Source organism: Diplotaxodon limnothrissa, linkage group LG23, assembly GCF_057381915.1.
Source record: "Diplotaxodon limnothrissa isolate DT_005_m linkage group LG23, D_limnothrissa_male_GT1.1, whole genome shotgun sequence".
Lineage (NCBI taxonomy): Eukaryota > Metazoa > Chordata > Actinopteri > Cichliformes > Cichlidae > Diplotaxodon > Diplotaxodon limnothrissa.
Window position 1 is genome coordinate 45995669 of NC_140617.1, and position 17751 is coordinate 46013419.

Consider the following 17751-nt stretch of genomic DNA (forward strand, 5'->3'; position numbering starts at 1 on the left):
GATTTGGGCTGTAGCTCATTTTATGGATGATAATGGGGTCTTATTAAAACATGAGACGTTTTGTGAGAAATTTGATGTAAGATGTACTGTTAAGAGATATAAATCCCTAGTGAAAGCCATCCCAGTCCCTTTGAGATCAATGATAAAAGAAGATATTGTGCACTCTAAAATTTCTCCTGGACTGAGGCAGCTCTGCATAGCTGGAGCTGAATTTGGTGACAGCAGGTTTACAAACAAAGTGATCAGGAATATTTTGATCAACGACATTTGCCCTAATCCGGTTAAAAGAAATTATATCCTTAAAGAATTTGAGACCATGGAGGTTAAGGCGATAAGAAAAAAGTATATTTCACTTCCTCTTTCCCCTAAAGTAAAAGAGGTTCACTTTAAAATCATTAATGAGGTTTATCCAACCAATGAATTCTTAAGACGGAAATTTAACTTAGATGTGAACGCCTGCACATTTTGTGAAAATGATATTGAAAGTCTGGATCACTTGTTTTTCTACTGTGAATCAGTGCACTCCTTCTGGACTGACATGTGGAGCTGGCTACAGTCCAGGAGAATTCAGTTACCACATTTGACGGTGACAGTAATAAAATTTGGAATACTTGCTGAGAATGCAGATTTTGACCTGTTGATTAGGACGATTTTGTTAATGGGAAAATTTTTTCTTCACAAATGCAGATACTTTAAAGCTAAACCATGTATAAACAGATGGCTGAATGACTTTAGACTCTGGGCTAAATCGCTGAAACTTGTGAATAACAAGAAAGCTCATAAACTTGTTGTTTTATTTAACGAGTTTAATCTATGTTAAAAAAAAAGAAACCTCCCTATTTTATAATCATGACTGCCATTTTTTGCTCATGGTATTTTTTGCCTTTGGTTCAAATCCTTCAAAATACATACAAAATCAGTATCGATACTGACGTAAATTAATAGAAATAGAGATGGACCGATACGTAATATCGCATTGGTCCATCTCTATTTCCCTGTCTGGATTAAGGAAGGTTGTAAAAGCAGCTCGATGTACAACCTGTTCTTTGGATCCTCTACCAGCCTGGGCTATAAAGGAACTGTGGTCAGCATTAGGACCCTACATTCTGTTTCTTTTAAATACTTCATTGAGTCTTTCCTGAATGTTTTAAATCAGCTGTGGTAGTACCAATCTTGAAAAAGCCTGGACTGGATGTTGACATGGTCGCAAATAGGGCAGGGTATCGTCACTGATTTCTAGAATCGATTTGATTCCGATTCACAAGGTCCTGAATCAATTCGATCCACGATTCGATTCAATTCGATTTGAATCTGGGAAATTTTGCCTCAGACAGTCAGAAATATTATAATTCAGATCAGTACATTTACATATTTTTGTATCTATAAAAAGGAAGCTGACACTCGCAAGACTTTATCAAAGGTGTGAGCATCACAGCAGAGGCCTTTGTGTCAAAGTAGCTGAAGATAAAACAGAAAAACATGAAGGTGGTTTTATAAAAATATTCTACAGTAGATCAAAAACGAAAGAAAACCATTAATCGACATATGAACATTACCTCTGAAGTTACAGCGGTTTTATGACAGACACAGCGTTTTGCATTTTGCATAATTTTAAAAAGTTTAAATTTGTTCAGAAGCCTGTTGAACGGCAGAAATTAGGTTTTCTTTTCGGAAGTAAGTAAAAGGAAAAAAACAGCGGCCGACAGCGCTGTAAACAACGGTAGACTTGTGCGTAACAAGCAAGCGAATAATGCAGAAAACAGATTTTTAGACAGGAAACTGTGTGTGTGAGAGAGAGAGAGAGAGAGAGAGCTGTGCATGACGTGTGATTTTATCCTGGTGGAAGCAAAACAGCAAAAGTCAGAGTGAGTTCATGACGATGTTTATGTGAAGCGTAGTTTGGATCTTCTTTTGCTGCTGGTTCAGTCAATATTGTTTGGAGAGAGATAAAACTAACAGCTTTAGAATCAGCGTAAAAAGGACGTAAACACAAAGCTCGGAGCCGCCGAAACATCAGAATCAGCGAGCTGTCGGCTTTCAGCCCCGACCGTGTCCGTGCCATCGGGTGAGAAAGGCGACATCTCACTGATTCTGATGTGTCGGCGGCTCTGAGCTTTGTGTTTACGTCTTTGTGCAGAATCCGTGTTCCTGCTCTCATTTACTGTTTCAGCTGTTTGGTGGTTGTTAAAGTTTTGTGAGGTTTAACCTGAGATTCTGGCGTTGGTGCAAAATGCAGCTGCTCGCATTTTAACAAGAACTGGGAAATTTGAGCACATTACCCCTGTTCTGAGATCTCTTCACTGGCTACCTTGTCAGGTTTGAGCAGATTTTAAGGTCCTGCTGCTCACCTACAAGGCTTTAAACGGATTGGCACCTTCATACCTCTCCGACCTTTTACACCTTTATGTTCCATCTCGTGCTCTCTGATCTCAGGACTCTGGTCTTCCAAAAGTTCTTAGAGCCAGAAAAAAGACAATTGGAGAGCTTTTTCTTTTCATGCCCCGTTTCTGTGGAACAACCTCCCACAAGATATTCGGCAGGCTGCTCTGTGGAGGTTTTTAAAACCAAGTTGAAGACACATTTGTTCACCCGATCCTACATGTCTTAATTCTATGGCTTTTAGTTTTTACATTTTTATTGTTTTTAACTTGTATTGTGTCTTTTACCTGTATTGCTATGTATCGCTTTTATTTTATTTATCTCTTTAGTTGTACAGCACTTTGTTTGAAAGCGCTTTATAAATAAAGTTATTATTATTATTATTATTATTATTACAAGGTCCACGTTTACGGGAACATCTGCCACAGATATGGGAGAATATTTGATTTCTATTGTAGACAGAAGCCACGGGTGTGTTCAGTCAAACGTTTAGAATAAACTTTGGTCTATAAATGTGTTTCATGATTTATTTTTAACTCCAACTGCTTATTTGTACTATGCTTTCATTTCAGAGCGCAATGAGAAATAAAAAGGATATTTTCAATAAAACTGTCACGATCCTGGGTCTGTGACTCAGTGTTTTCTGTTTTGTATTGTTAATCTTTGATTTCATGATGTATCTTTGTTTATTCTTACGTTTTGGTTCTGTGTTTTGTTGTACCTCTAAGTTCAGTCTTTGTATTTCCTGCTTTGTTGTGAAGGTCCGTGTCTCATGTCAGTGTGTTTAGTTTGCGTTTCCTCTGTCTCGTCTTGTCAATCACTCCCAGCTGTGTCCTCCTTCTGTGTCTCATTCCCTCGTTATCCCTCTGTGTATTTAAGAGTTGTGTTTGCCTCTGTTAGTTGCTGGTTTGTCTGCGTATCTGTCAGGGTCCTGGGTCTCCTGATCTAGTGGTTTCAGTTCTTTGTGATTTTTGTGTTATGTCAGTTTAGTTTGTGAGTTATTCTATGCTTCCTAGGTTTTGATTCCCTGCCCCCCTTGTTTCTCTGTGCACTCTGTTCTGTGTTTAGTCTTCTCTGTCCATTTGTTCCGCCCTGTGTTGTTGCCTTCTGTGTCTCCCTCTGTGTAACTGTCTATATAGTGATGTGTTGTGGTGCTTTGCTCCCACCCCTTGTGTTCTGTGTTTTCGTCTTCCCTTCGTGTACTATTAGTTTTTAGGTTTTTGCTTAGTTTCCATGCTCACCTTCGCCATTTCTGTTTGTATCACCATGTGATGAATAAACTCACTTGCATCTGAGCTGCCTGCATAAAGGGTCCTTTGATAATTTACACACGGCTCGCAAACCGTGACAAAAACACTGGAAAAATTGGGCTGTTCTAAAACGTTTGACGGGTAGTGTATATATTTAGTTTATATATTTTCTTTATTTATAATAGTTTGTTTTATATTGTAGCAAAGTGTTACTTGGATACTTCTCTATGTGCTTCTTCATGTGCAATTTTGTTGCATTCTGAGCCTTAGAAATTTATTGTGATGAACTGCTGTTAGAATCAAGTTAAATTCTGATAAATCAGACAATTACCTCTCCAGCTGTTGTTACAGTCTTTGTTTATCGGGTCCTTACAGGGTAAAAGATGACGACACCTAAAGAAATCCTTCTGGGGACTTTGGAGGATTTGGGACGTGATGACTTTGAAAAATTCACGTGGCATCTGAAGAACGGGTCTGTAGAAGGTTTACCAGCAATCCCAGTGAGTAAACTGGAGAATGCAGAGAGGACGGACATAGTGGATCTGATGTTTGATACCTACTCTATCAACACTTTTGAAGTTGCTAAAAATCTTTTGGGGAGGATAAACAGGAATGATCTGTTGGAGAATTTAAATAAAACCATCCCAGAACCCACAGGTAAGTCAGGGAATGACTAAACAAAAAAATACATAAACAATAAAAACCTTAGTTAACATTACACAGGTGCCATTAAAATCCATATAAATAATAAATCCAAAACACTTGCCAACACTTTCAGGAGTGAGAGACTGCAGAAAGCCAACAGTTTGTGTTTTATGCATCTGCACAAATAACCTCCTGTGTACACACATGAATATCTGCTCTTTGGGTTGGTTTGATTAAAATGGGACCAGCAGCAGGTTTTCTGCCCATTTTACAGATTTATATTGTCAGATTGGTTTTAGAGCTGTTTTATCAACATAAATGAGGCGACAACAACAGTTTGGGACACGTCACAAATATGATCAAAGTGCTTTTTCTTAAATCTATTTACCAGTTGAAGGTAAAGTTAAAAAAATGGCTGCCATTTCTTTCTGCTGTTTGGAGACCCAAACAAAAAATTCCCAGACAGTAAATGCTTTTTATTATGGTTGATAAACAGGACACTAAGGTGATTGGTCAAAGGTTGGAGGAAAGCCACAGTTCTCCTTATATGACTGAAATCCACCATTTCAGCTCATGTTTTTTCTTCTGCAGCTTTCTGGGAGATTCCACTTCAGCCTTCTGCTGGCAACGCTCCCGTTACCAAGCTTCCCTTAGGTAGTGTCATTAGAAGACATAGCATACATTTACACTGCTATGCAGATGACACCCAGCTCTATCTGTCCATGAAGCCAGATAACACACACCAATGAGTTAAACTGCAGGAACGTCTTAAAGACATAAAGACCTGGATGGCCGCTAACTTTCTGCTTCTTAATTCAGATAAAACTGAGGTTATTGTACTCGGCCCTGAAAATCTTAGAAATATGGTATCTAAGCAGATTCTTACTCTGGATGGCATTACCTTGGCCTCCAGTAACACTGTGAGGAACCTTGGAGTCATTTTTGACCAGGACATGTCCTTCAACGCACATATTAAACAAACATGTAAGACTGCTTTCTTCCATTTGTGCAACATCTCTAAAGTTAGAAATATCCTGTCTCAGAGTGACACTGAAAAACTAGTTCATGCATTTATTACTTCCAGGCTGGACGACTGTAATTCATTATTATCAGGATGTCCAAAAAACTCACTGAAAAGCCTTCAGCTAATCCAAAATGCTGCAGCAAGAGTCCTGACAGGGACTAGAAAGAGAGAGCAGATTTCTCCTGTATCGGCTTCCCTTCATTGACTTCCTGTTAAATCCAGAATTCAAAATCCTGCTCCTCACATACAAGGTCTTAAATAATCAGGCCCCATCTTATCTTAATGACCTTGTAGTACCATATCACCCTATTAGAGCACTTCGCTCTCACACTGCAGGCCTACTTGTTGTTCACAGAGTATTTAAAAGTAGAATGGGAGGCAGAGCCTTCAGTTTTCAGGGCCCTGTTTCAGGAAGCCGGTTTAGTGGAAAAACTGAGTAAGTATACCCTGAGTTAACGAAAACTCTGGGTTTTCGGTTTCACAAAGCGAGTTCAGCTGCAGCCTGAGTGAGTCACTATGACGACACACTCCGTGAAGCTAACCTGCCCCCTAGCAGGTTTACTACAACTAACCCTGACTGTCTCCGCCCCTTTGTCGGAAACCTGACAGTAGGAAGTGTCGGACATGGCGTGCCACTTCCTTGAAGAGCCAGTAGATCGTGAAGCCCAAATTCTCCGCAGAGCTCTCCGCCCGGAGAGAGTGATCAGAGCGCGTTTGGACATTTTATCATTTCCTGATGATTTTCTGTGCGAACGTTACCGTTTCTCAGCACAATCTATAATTTATTTGGATAACATCCTCAGGCCATATATTACGCATGTGACACATCGCGGACATTCTCTCAGTTCTGTACATATTATTTGTATTGCACTTCGGTTTTTTGCAAACGGGAGCTTTCTGTATAATATTGGTGACGCTGAGCACGTTTCCAAGGCTACCGTCTGTCGGGCAGTCAGGAATGTTACAGTTGCACTGAAACGTCTCCTGTACTCGTCTGTGGTGTTCCCCGGTCACAGACCCACAAGATTTATCAAAGAGGGATGCCACAAAATTGCAGGTATCAGGATGACCAAAACTTAATGTATGATGTGGTGATACTTGGACTACTACTTAAATTGCACATTTATTTTCAGGGTTCCCAGGCGTGATTGGCTGTATAGATGGCACTCACATTCCAATCATTGCTCCTTCAGTAAATGAAGGAGACTATGTGAACAGGAAGTCTTTCCACAGCATTAATGTACAGGTACATAGTTCCCTGTAGCATTTCAAACTAACAAATTATTTCATTATAGTAATGGATGCTAATTTGTGTTCTCTGCACTGTGAAGATCATATGTGATGCTGCCAACATTATCACAAATGTGGAAGCCAAGTGGCCAGGCTCTGTCCATGACTCACAAATATTCCGTGAATGTACACTGAGCACAAAATTTGGACATGGTGAGTTGAGAATACTTTAAAATATATAAAGACCAATTGCTTCAGGGACATTTGAACTGAAGTGTATCTATCTGTCTTAGGAGAGTTCACTGGCTACTTGCTTGGTGATAGGGGGTATCCATGTTTACCCTATTTGCTTACCCCTTACCCTGACCCTGAACCGGGCCCACAGCAGCGATATAATCTGGCTAATTGCAGGACAAGAGACAGAATTGAAATGACTATCGGAATGCTTAAGGCCCGGTTCCAGTGCCTGCAAAGACTCAGGGTCACCCCAGAAAGGGCATGTGACATTATTGTGGCATGTGTGATTCTTCACAACATTGCCACAATTAGAGGAGAACACTGTCCTTCTGAACCAAACATCAGCAGTGATCCAAACCATGAACATCCTGACCCTCCCACGGACATACAAGATGGAAGCGCAGTCAGAGACACCATATGTCACAATCATTTCTTTTGACCCATCACCTCAACATGTTGAAAGAAGAATAAACAGATTTTTTGTTCAACTGGCTTTATTGGTCGCCTGTGTTTCCTGTACACAAAGTATTAAAAGATGTAAACCTCATAAAGTGTCTCTGTTGCTTCCTCCTCTGTAACAGCTGTCAATGTTTCTTCATTATTTTCCTGTAGTAAAGAAATAAACAACATTGCTGTTCTACTGTAAACTCATATAATCTGTGGAGTATTACTCACAACTGCATGTTGGTCTGGCTCAACAGGAGGCTGCACCAGATGCAGTACACCATCACCATCAACTGATAGAATATGAGGTTTATACAGGTCACTTATAACTTACAAGGGACCAAATGGCAATTAACAAACATACCAAGCACCTTACACTTCATTGTCATTATGCTCTCAAAGACAACCAAGACTGAGGGAAGGCAAAATCAGTCGGAAAATAACTTCACTACAAAATAATTCATTATGGTAAAGAGTTTATCAAATGAATGAGTAGCACTGCAAAGGTGACTGTGAAGAAAGGATGTACGCACATCATGTATTATTTTGAATTTACCCCCTATGTAGGCACTTGTGTCTTGCGGGGTTATTGACTCAGAGGATGTCCCCGCAGAGATGCCTTCGGCCACAGGGCGCCCACTGTTTTGGCTGAGGGCCAACTGCTCAGCCTCTGTGAGTGGTGGTGGTGGAGGACCCCCACCTGTTTTTCGGGCCTCCGCTTTTTTTCTGTTGGCTATAACGGGTCACATTTGAGCATACAGAGTAAGCAAATATGTACTTGTAATGTGCTCAGATAATTTCAATAAGTGCTTACAGAAAGAAAATTAATGTAGCCTCTAACTGCAATTGATTTACATCGGACAAACAGACCAAGCACTATGGCTCATAATACAATTACACCTTACCTGTTTGGACTATATTTTTATATTTCATTTTTACTTGCTGCCAGGCACGTTTGGGGCCTGTTGGGTTGCACCTGCGCTCACATCACATCACAAAATAAAATGTATAAAATAACAAATAAAATAACATATGATAAAATAACGTGTTAAATGGGTGGAAATCCCTCGATCAATGTTTATATTAACACTCACGCATTGACTCTGTCGGCTATGTTTTGCCATGCATGCTCCCTTTCTTTTGCAGCTGTGGCTGTGTTACTTTTTTACGCGGAATTTGCATGTTATCGGCATATGCTGCCATCAGAATTTCGGCCTCAAGCGCTGTGAAATACATTGACCGCGCCTTCTTTCCCTCCGTCTCCATGGTGACTCGCTTAATCTGTGCTCCGCTTATCAGGGCTTTATGTATCCTCGTCCGCGCGCTTCACTTGGGGTTAAAGCAACTCCGCGTTGACTGAACTAATTGTTATCAGCCTGTCTGAAACCGAATATTCCGAGTTGGACAGTTCGGGGTTACTCAACCGTGAGTGTCGTTTTTCACTCTGAGTTTTCCAAACCGGCTTCCTGAAACAGGGCCCAGGACCCAAAAAGATAGTTGGGTTTTTTTCTGTTGTATTATTGTAGGTTCTTTATCTTACAATATAAAGCACATTGGGGTGACTGTTGTTGTTATTTGGAGGAATTAAAAAAAACTTTTATACTTGAAATTCTTTCATTTATTCTACATATTTATTCATTACTGGCTCCATAGTGTTGTTTATGTAATATGTGAAATGTTGCTAGTATTGATTTGGTGCTGTATAAATAAACATAATTAAATCAAATGTGTCTCTATAAAACCTGCCCTCAGTTATAACTAGAGTTGGATGTCTCGAGACCGGTCTCGAGACCACTTTTACGTGGTCTTGGTCTCGTCTTGGTCTCGACGGACTTTTGTCTTGGTCTCGGTCTCGGTCTCGCTGTTTCGGTCCTGCGTTCTCAAATTGACATAGTGTTCGGGAGATTTGGAGTCAACCATCAGCGGAGCGGAGCGGGGGGGGGTGGCTTACTGGGCTTAAGCCCGGGTCATTTTTTCAGAAGCATGGGGTCTTTTGGAGTGTAATTTTATAGTTAGATGCCTGACTGACAACTGTATAAAACAAAAACAACACACGAAGCACAGAGCGCACCGTCGTAAATTCCCCCTAATTTTGGTATGATCCGAGCTCAGGCACTAGGCGACTGAGCACAGCACCCATGTGAGCCAGGGGGGTGAAGCTGCTGGCTGTGAGTTTGCTGCAGACAGAGGACAGCTTAAGTTTGACCAGGTACCAAAGCAAATCATTCGTACTGAACTAATAATGTAAATATGACGGTGTATCACAAAAGATTGATATCAAACTGATCACTTGGTTGCGTTACTTGCTCTTCGAGTGAATCAACAAATGGCGAAATGAAAAGCCGAACAGCAACAATGCTGTTTCTTTAGAGATTTACATTTCATATTTTCAGTTGTTACCCTCCACGGCTAAACAAACTCTCTAAATCGGTTTCAATTGTGTACTGATGTACACAATCTTAATGTACAACCTTAAACCGGCTGCTGGTCCCATTTTAATCAAACCAACCCAAAGAGCAGATATTCATGTGTACACAGGAGGTTATTTGAAACCAGATATTTACATACACTTTATGGAGAAAACATAAAAACTTTTTTTTACTGTTAAACATCAATTTAGAGTAAACTTTTGTTTTAGATAAATAAATGTTGAAATATCTTTTGAATTAGTTAAATGTCAGAATAAAAAGACAGAGCTGTCTATTTTAATCACTTTCATCAAATGTAGGAGTACATGTACACTAAGTTTATTGTTAATTAATAAGAAACTCCAGACGATTCGATTCTGAGCTGAAGAAGCTTCTGATAGGTTTGTAGAGTCCATGTGAGTAAGTTTGTGGCACAGCTGTGGATGCATATAAGGCAAAACACAGAGCCTGTTTCTTTGACATGGGAAAATCAAGAGATGTCAACCAAAACACCAGAAAAAGAACTGTGGAGCTCCATAAGTGTGGCTCAATCTGAATACAATTTGGTGCCATTTGCTATTAAGAAATACAGATAGTTTCTCTCTTTACTCTTAAAGTTAACAAATATGTTTTTTATATTTATCAATCTAAAAAAATAAACATTTAGTCTGATTTGATGTTACAATTAAAAAGTGTTTGTGTTTTTATCTGAAGAGTACATAAATATGTGGTTTCAACTGTATAGTTGATGATGTTGGTGTTTGGCTTGATTGTCAGCACAAAGAGGGAGAGAGAGAGGAGCAGAGAGGGAGAGAGAGAATGAGGACAGAACAGAGATGAACAAGAGCAGGTGAGACACATGTTAGTCAAATGGTTGTTTGCCAAAACTCATCAGAACATGTACCTAGTACCTAGTGTTTCTTTTTAGATACCATTTGTTACTTTTCAAATTCTATATTTATTACGTTATGCAGGCTTGTTTGCACAACAAGGCTACATAATTATATAAACTTTTCTCAATCTAAATATTGTACTTTGGTAGAATTAAAAAATAAGTGTAGTGCAGGTCTATGATGATTTTTTAGTGCTACTATCATCTAGTTCTGATTCTGGTTCTGTCTTGGTTACTGTTGTAGTCCTGTTTTAATTCCAGATCAGTTCTGGGTCTGGTTGAATTGGGGTTTAGTCCCTGTGTCTTGATACAGGCCCGACTTTGTTCTGCCTTGTTGCTTAATTAAAAAACTAGTTTAAGGTGTCCTGCATATGTATATAGAATAGCATCTGGCTGCAGTTTAAAGACTTTTTTTGTCTCGGTCTTGGTCTTGGTCTCGTCTCGTCTCAGTCTCGGTCTTGGTCTCGTCTCAACTTGGTCTTGGTCTTGTCTTGGTCTCGATACCCTCTGGTCTTGGTCTTGTCTTGGTCTCGGATTAGGCGGTCTTGACTACAAGTCTAGTTATAACCCAAGTGTCAGGGCTCAATGGCTCATGAAAAGGAATGGAGTCAAGCACAGAACCAAAAAACGGAGGCTGAGTGACTTTTAACAGAAATGTATTTTACTAGATTTCTTGACGGAGAAAGCTGAATCACGGCTAAATTCAACAGCAAGCGAGGTATTATGAGAAGTGCAGAGCTGAGGCCAGAACATAAGCTGAGGCAGGTCAAAGGAACAACAGGGGCAGAATCGGGCGAATAGAAACTATCCAGGATCACTGGAACAAAGGAGATAATAATCAGAGTGGTCCACAGTGTAGTGAATGAGTCCAAGATTTAAAAACTAAGAGGTGTTACGTGGCTGCAGGTGGAGATCAGCTGGAGGAGGAGATGAATTAAATCTGGGTACAGAGTGAGATGTGGGTGCACAGGGAGGCAGGCAGGTGAGGATGGCAGTTTGCAAGAGTGAGTTTTCCCAGCAGTGGCAGGCCAGAATCCTGAGGCGTGACTTATGGCGAGAGTTGGAAGATGTATCCAGGTGCCGACTAGGGAACAGGAAAAGAGGGTTACGCTAAACAAGCTGAGGAGCACAAGACAAAATGTGAGGCAGAGAACTGACTGTGGTAAGCAGACAATCTGGAGAAGGTTCATTGTGAGTGCTGCTCATAAATACTGCCGGAGTAATTGGCAACAGGTGAGGAGCAGGGAGGAGTGAGGAGGGCTCCACCCAGGGGAGGAGAGCTGATGCTGTGGAAAGTTACTCAGACTCACCCGGATCATGACACCAAGAGTCCAGTGAACTGAACACATAACCACAGTAACCAGAATGCAGTTTTCTCATTTGTGTCATTTGCTGTTTATTCATGCAGAGATTCTCACTGAGTGTCAGCTCAAACTCAAGTCAGACCTGAAGCAGAAGTTCCAGTGTGTGCTCGAGGGGATTTCTACAACAGAAAACCCGACCCTCCTGAGTCAGATCTACACAGAGCTCTACATCACAGGGGGAGGGACTGCAGAGGTCAATGATGAACATGAGGTCAGACAGATTGAAACAGCATCCAGGAAACCGGACAGACCAGAAACAACCATCAGACAAGAAGACATCTTTAAACTCCCACCTGGAAGAGATAAACCAATCAGAACAGTGCTGACAATGGGAGTGGCTGGCATTGGGAAAACAGTCCTAACACAGAAGTTCACTCTGGACTGGGCTGAAGACAAAGCCAACCAGGACATCCAGTTCATGTTTCCATTCACTTTCAGAGAGCTGAATCTGCTGAAAGAGGAAAAGTTCAGCTTGGTGGAACTTGTTCATCACATCTTTACTGAAACCAAAAAAGCAGGAATCTACATCTTTGAAGACTTCCAGGTTGTGTTCATCTTTGATGGTCTGGATGAGTGTCGACCTCCTCTGGACTTCCACAAAACTGCAATCCTGACTGACCCTAGAAAGTCCACCTCAGTGGATGTGCTGCTGATAAACCTCATCAGGGGGAAACTGCTTCCCTCTGCTCGCCTCTGGATAACCACACGACCTGCAGCAGCCAATAAGATCCTTTGTGACATTGTTGACATGGTGACAGAAGTCAGAGGGTTCACTGACCCACAGAAGGAGGAGTACTTCAGGAAGAGATTCGGAGATTCGGAGCAGGCCAGCAGCATCATCTCCCACATCAAGACATCACGAAGCCTCCACATCATGTGCCACATCCCAGTCTTCTGCTGGATCACTGCTACAGTTCTGGAGTTTGTCATGAAGAACAAAGAGAGCAAAGATCTGCCTAAGACTCTCACAGAGCTCTACCTACGCCTTGTGCTATTTCACCTAAAAACGAAGGACATCAAGTATGATGGAGGAGCTGAGACAGATTCATGCAGGAAGATCATTGAGTCTCTGGGAAAACTGGCCTTTGATCAGCTGCAGAAAGGAAACCTGATCTTCTATAAATCAGACCTGACAGAGTGTGGCATCGATATCAGAGCAGCCTCAGTGTACTCAGGAGTGTTCACACAGATCTTTAAAGCTGATGAGTGCCACATGTTCAACAACGTTGTTTACTGTTTCGTCCATCTGAGCATTCAGGAGTTCTTTGCTGCTCTTCATGTCTATCTGACCTTCATCAACTCTGGAGTCAACCTGCTTAAGAAACAATCTCCTCTCTTTAAAATCTTCCAGAAAACACTTACTGTAAAAGACTTCTACCAGAGTGCTGTGGACAAAGCCTTAAAGAGTCCAAATGGACACCTGGACTTGTTCCTCCGCTTCCTCCTGGGTCTTTCACTGCAGACCAATCAGGATCTTCTATGCATGCTGACACAGACAGGAAGTAGCTCACAGACCAATCAGGAAACAGTCCAGTACATCAAGAAGAAGCTCAGTGGGAAACTGTCTGCAGAGAAAAGCATCAACCTGTTCCACTGTCTGAATGAACTGGATGATCGTTCTCTAGTGGAGGAGATCCAACAGTCCCTGAGATCAGGACGTCTCTCCACAGATCAACTGTCTCCTGCTCAGTGGTCGGCTCTGGTCTTCATCTTACTGTCATCAGATCTGGATGAGTTCGACCTGAAGAAATACTCCCGTTCAGAGAAGGCATTTTTGAAGCTGCTGCCAGTGGTCAAAGCATCCAAGAAAGTGCTGTAAGTGAATCTATGAACAAATATGTTTAATAATGCTAGATGAATAAAAGAATATGTCTCCATTGTTATTCTTCCTCAGGCTGAGAAATTGTAAACTCTCAAAAAGAAGCTTTGAAGCTTTGTCTGAAATTCTCAGCTCCCCATCCAATCATCTGAGAGAGCTGGACCTGAGCTTGAACTACCTGCAGGATTCAGAATTGGATTTGCTGTGTGTTGGACTAAAGAGTCCTGACTGTAAACTTGAAACTCTCAGGTAAGGATACAGACGTTTTGACACTTTTTGACTCTTAAATCTGTAAGTTTATCTTGATGCGGACGTTCAAAGTCAGCACAATTTTCCTTTTAAGTTCCTGAGTTTATATTTTTGACTGTCAGGTTGTCTGGACAGATGTTTTTATTTTATTTTATTTTTTTACTTGTCCCTAAAGTCAGAACTAAACCCACATGTAGATGACTTTCTGTTACTGGAGCAGCCTTCCTGAAGACAGCAGTGTGTTTTCATGCTTTTAAAGCCAAACTCACCTTTCAGACCTGGCTTTCATTTATTATCTATTTTTGTTTGTTTATTATATATTTATTTCTACTGTTTAACTACTGCTCACATCTGTTATCCTCCTTTTTAATTGTTCATTTCTTTTTACCCAGTGTTTCTATATTGCACTTTGTATTTGTCTATATTTATCATGCACTACTTTGCTCATTTATTGTTTGGTTTTAATGTTATTAAATTTCGGTTCTTTTGGTATTTGTTATGGCCAAAAAGACACGGCTCAAAAGTGGTCTTTTTACTTTTTAAGTTATTAAATTTGTAACTGTAGTGATTTGTGTGTGTGACAGAGAGGCACTGCCAGGGATTTTTGACACAAGTTGTTCTTGTAAAATCAGTCTGTGAAGGTTCTCAGACATCCAGGTCATCGTAGTCTAAGGAGCTTGGAAAGAAAAGCGTCTGGACTTCTTCAAGTTTCCTTGAAGATGTTTCACCTCTTATGAGAGAAGCGTCTTCAGTTCTAAGGGTCAAATGGTGGAGTGGGGCAGTCAGTGAAAGGGCAATGGTGGTGGCTCAGGGTTTGTATGTTTGGGGGGTTCAGAGGGAAAAGATGAATGCAGGTCTGGAGTTGGTGTGTGAGAGCAGGGAGTGAATCTGATCAAACATGAGTGTCATGAAGCCTGTTTGCAGTTATTTGCACTGTTTTCCACTCTGGATGTTGTTTCTGTTCAGCTGTGAGTAGAAAAGGCTCCATTCTACAACCTGTTTGTGTTAGTTGTTCAATAGAAACATTATTTTGTGCTGATGTTGCACTTCTTTTATTCACAACCAGAGTTTTTGAAGTCTGCATAAAAATGATTTAAATGACTTTTGAATATTACTTTAAATACTTAGATTTAAAGTTCTGAAAAAAGTTTAAATACAAAGATCAGTATTGTCTAATATTTTGGCTGCAGTGTGTTTTTGCAGACAGGTATAACAGAACAGCTTTAGTGTTTAGATTTTTTAAACTTGAGTATGAACTTATACAAAATGCAGCAAGATATTAAAAAAAAAAGTGGCATCGTTCCATCTCTGCTTTGATTAGAGACACAGCTCTAATCAAAGAGGTGGTCCGCTTGCCTCCGCCCCAGAGAGAAGGGTTACATCTCCTGGGTTTAGGTGTTTTCCAATTTGTCATCATTTTGAAAAGTTTACATTTCTTCAGTGTTGAGCAGCAGAAATGAGACTTTCCTGTCAGAGGTCATTTTTGAAAAAATGAGGTAAATCAACCATGAAAACCATGAATCAACATGTGAACATGAGCTGATGCTGCTGAAGTGAAGCAAAGTTACAGAGGTTTGATTACAGACACAGCTGAGAGTTTGTAATCTGTCATCATTTTAAAAAGTTTCCATGGAACAGCAGAAATGAGGCTTTACTGTCAGAGGCCGACAGCACTGAACACAACAGCAGACTGGTGGCTAATAAACAGTGAATGATGCAGAAACAGATGTTTGAAGCTGTTCTTGGAGTACACTGAGAGAGAGAGAGCTGTGCAGGCAGGAACAGCCAAAGTCAGAGAGAATTCATGAGCATATTTATCAAACGTGAAGCAGAGTTTGGATCTTCTTTTGCTGCTGCTTCACTCAGTTTTGGTTGGAGACAGATGAAACCTGCAGCTTCAGGATCTGTGAGCTGTCCACTTTCAGCCCCGACGGCGTGTCCGTGTACGTGCCGTCGAGTGAACGATCCACGCTCTGTGTTTCCATCTTTGTGTGTTTAGCTGCTCTCATTTACTGTTTTAGCTGTTTGCTGCTTGTTGAAATAGTTTGTGAGCTTTAACCTGAGATTCTGGCAAAATACATTTATATTAAACATCGATTCAGGATTGAATGAATCAACATCGTTTTATTCAAATTAAAACCATTTAAATGGGAACATGAATTTTTTACAGCCGCCTCTAATGCTGGGTAATGTCAGCTGGTCCATGTGCAGCTGGCTGTGAGGCTCAGGGAGCGTCTACAAAGTGCAACACTGAAAGAACATCATCCATAAATATTGAGTAAGAACTGGACTCTCATACAGCGAGACTCAAATGCCTTTAAACATCAGCTTATCCTGCTGATCCAAGTCCAACACTGAGTTTGTAAAAACATGTTTGTCAATCATTTTGTTTGGTTTCTGAGGAAAAAGATTCAATAAGTTGCTGCTAATACACAACATTTCATCATATTTCCTCATAACCCTCTTTTGTCTGACCATTTGATCCCATTTGAATTTGCAATAAAGGATCCACAGAGTTTGGTGACAATAATGACAGTAGATGTTTGTGTGAAAGTGCTGGAAGCAAATGAGTGTGTGATGTTCTTTCAGTGTTGCACTTTGTAGACGCTCCCTGAGCACTGGTCTCACAGCCAGCTGCACATAGAGACCAGTGTTGTTAGTCCAGGTCAGAAGATGACTTGTTGGAATGAAAATGAGCTTGTAGTTTGTCTGCTTTAATAATGTGACTGGAAAAAGGTGTTGGACTTCAAATATGTCCATTTCTGTCACACTTCACCTTTAAAAGTGAAGCCATGTGGTTCCTGGAAGGAAAAACACGACTTTTTCAAGTCTTTGTCCTGTTTTTATGAGAAATGTACGACTTTAATGTGAAACATTCAGAGTTTTTTCTCTTGTTGTGTTTGTTTGAAGCTGCTTCCTGTTGGCTTCAGCTGTTTGGAGTTTCCATTTTCTAAACTTCTACATTCTGAACCTTCTTCAGCTCTGAACAGATGATGAAACACTGAATGATTTCAAGCACTTTGTCTAATAAACTTACATCTTTCATTCTCTATACAGATTGGAGCACTGTGATTTGTCAGAGATCAGCTGTGATTATCTGGCAGCAGCACTGAAGTCCAACCCCTCCCATCTGAGAGAGCTGGACCTGTGGGGAAACAAGCTGAAGGATCCAGATGTGAAGCATCTGTGTGGTTTCCTGGAGAGTCCAGGATGTAAACTTGAAACTCTGAGGTCAGTCAGCATGTTTTAGTTGTGCTGAGATGAATATGATGTGAAAGTTGTGCTGACACTAAACTGCAGACATCAGGCTGATATTATACTGATCCACACTGAGGATCTTCATGGTAAAGTCTGTTTTCTTCTTCTCTGGTTTAGTCCATTGACTGCAGCAGAACAATGTTCACATTTCAAACCTTCAAAGAAGAAGAAAAATCCTCCACTGGAAAATTCACTGTGAAACTCTCAAACTCTTCATTGCACCTTAAAGTCTGTCTGACACTGAAATCCAAAGCAAAATGTGCGTTTGCTTTACAGACAGCAGTCCAACACAAACATACACACATCATCCAAAACACAGTCCAACATCCAAATCTCCTCCACTGCCAGCATGAATGATGGGAAAGAGAAGGAGGAACACTCTGACATTCAGGGTTAGAATGAGTTTCATCAAGCAGACTGTGAAGATCAAAGCTGCATTAGAAAGCTTACATGAATGAATGAGTGGACAGAAGTGGACAGAGATCATCTGAAGCACTTCAAAGGCTTTAAATCAGCACATTTCTCTTTATTCTTTATCAACTCTGTTAGTTT

General features: G+C 40.7%; 1 protein-coding gene across 1 annotated transcript; it reads left to right on the plus strand.

Moving 5' to 3' along the window:
* Positions 1-4012: 4012 nt before the first annotated feature.
* LOC146608830 (NLR family CARD domain-containing protein 3-like) lies at positions 4013-13692 on the plus strand. The gene is made up of 2 exons (XM_085348895.1): positions 4013-4286; positions 11918-13692. Exons 1-2 carry the CDS (start codon positions 4013-4015, stop codon positions 13690-13692), a joined length of 2049 nt encoding a protein of 682 aa, XP_085205021.1.
* Positions 13693-17751: the final 4059 nt, after the last annotated feature.

Coding starts and splice junctions, on each gene's coding strand:
- LOC146608830 (XM_085348895.1), top strand. CDS start 4,013: ATGACGACACCTAAAGAAATCCTTCTGGGGACTTTGGAGGATTTGGGA. Junction 4,287..11,917: donor AACCATCCCAGAACCCACAG/GTAAGTCAGGGA, acceptor TTATTCATGCAG/AGATTCTCACTGAGTGTCAG.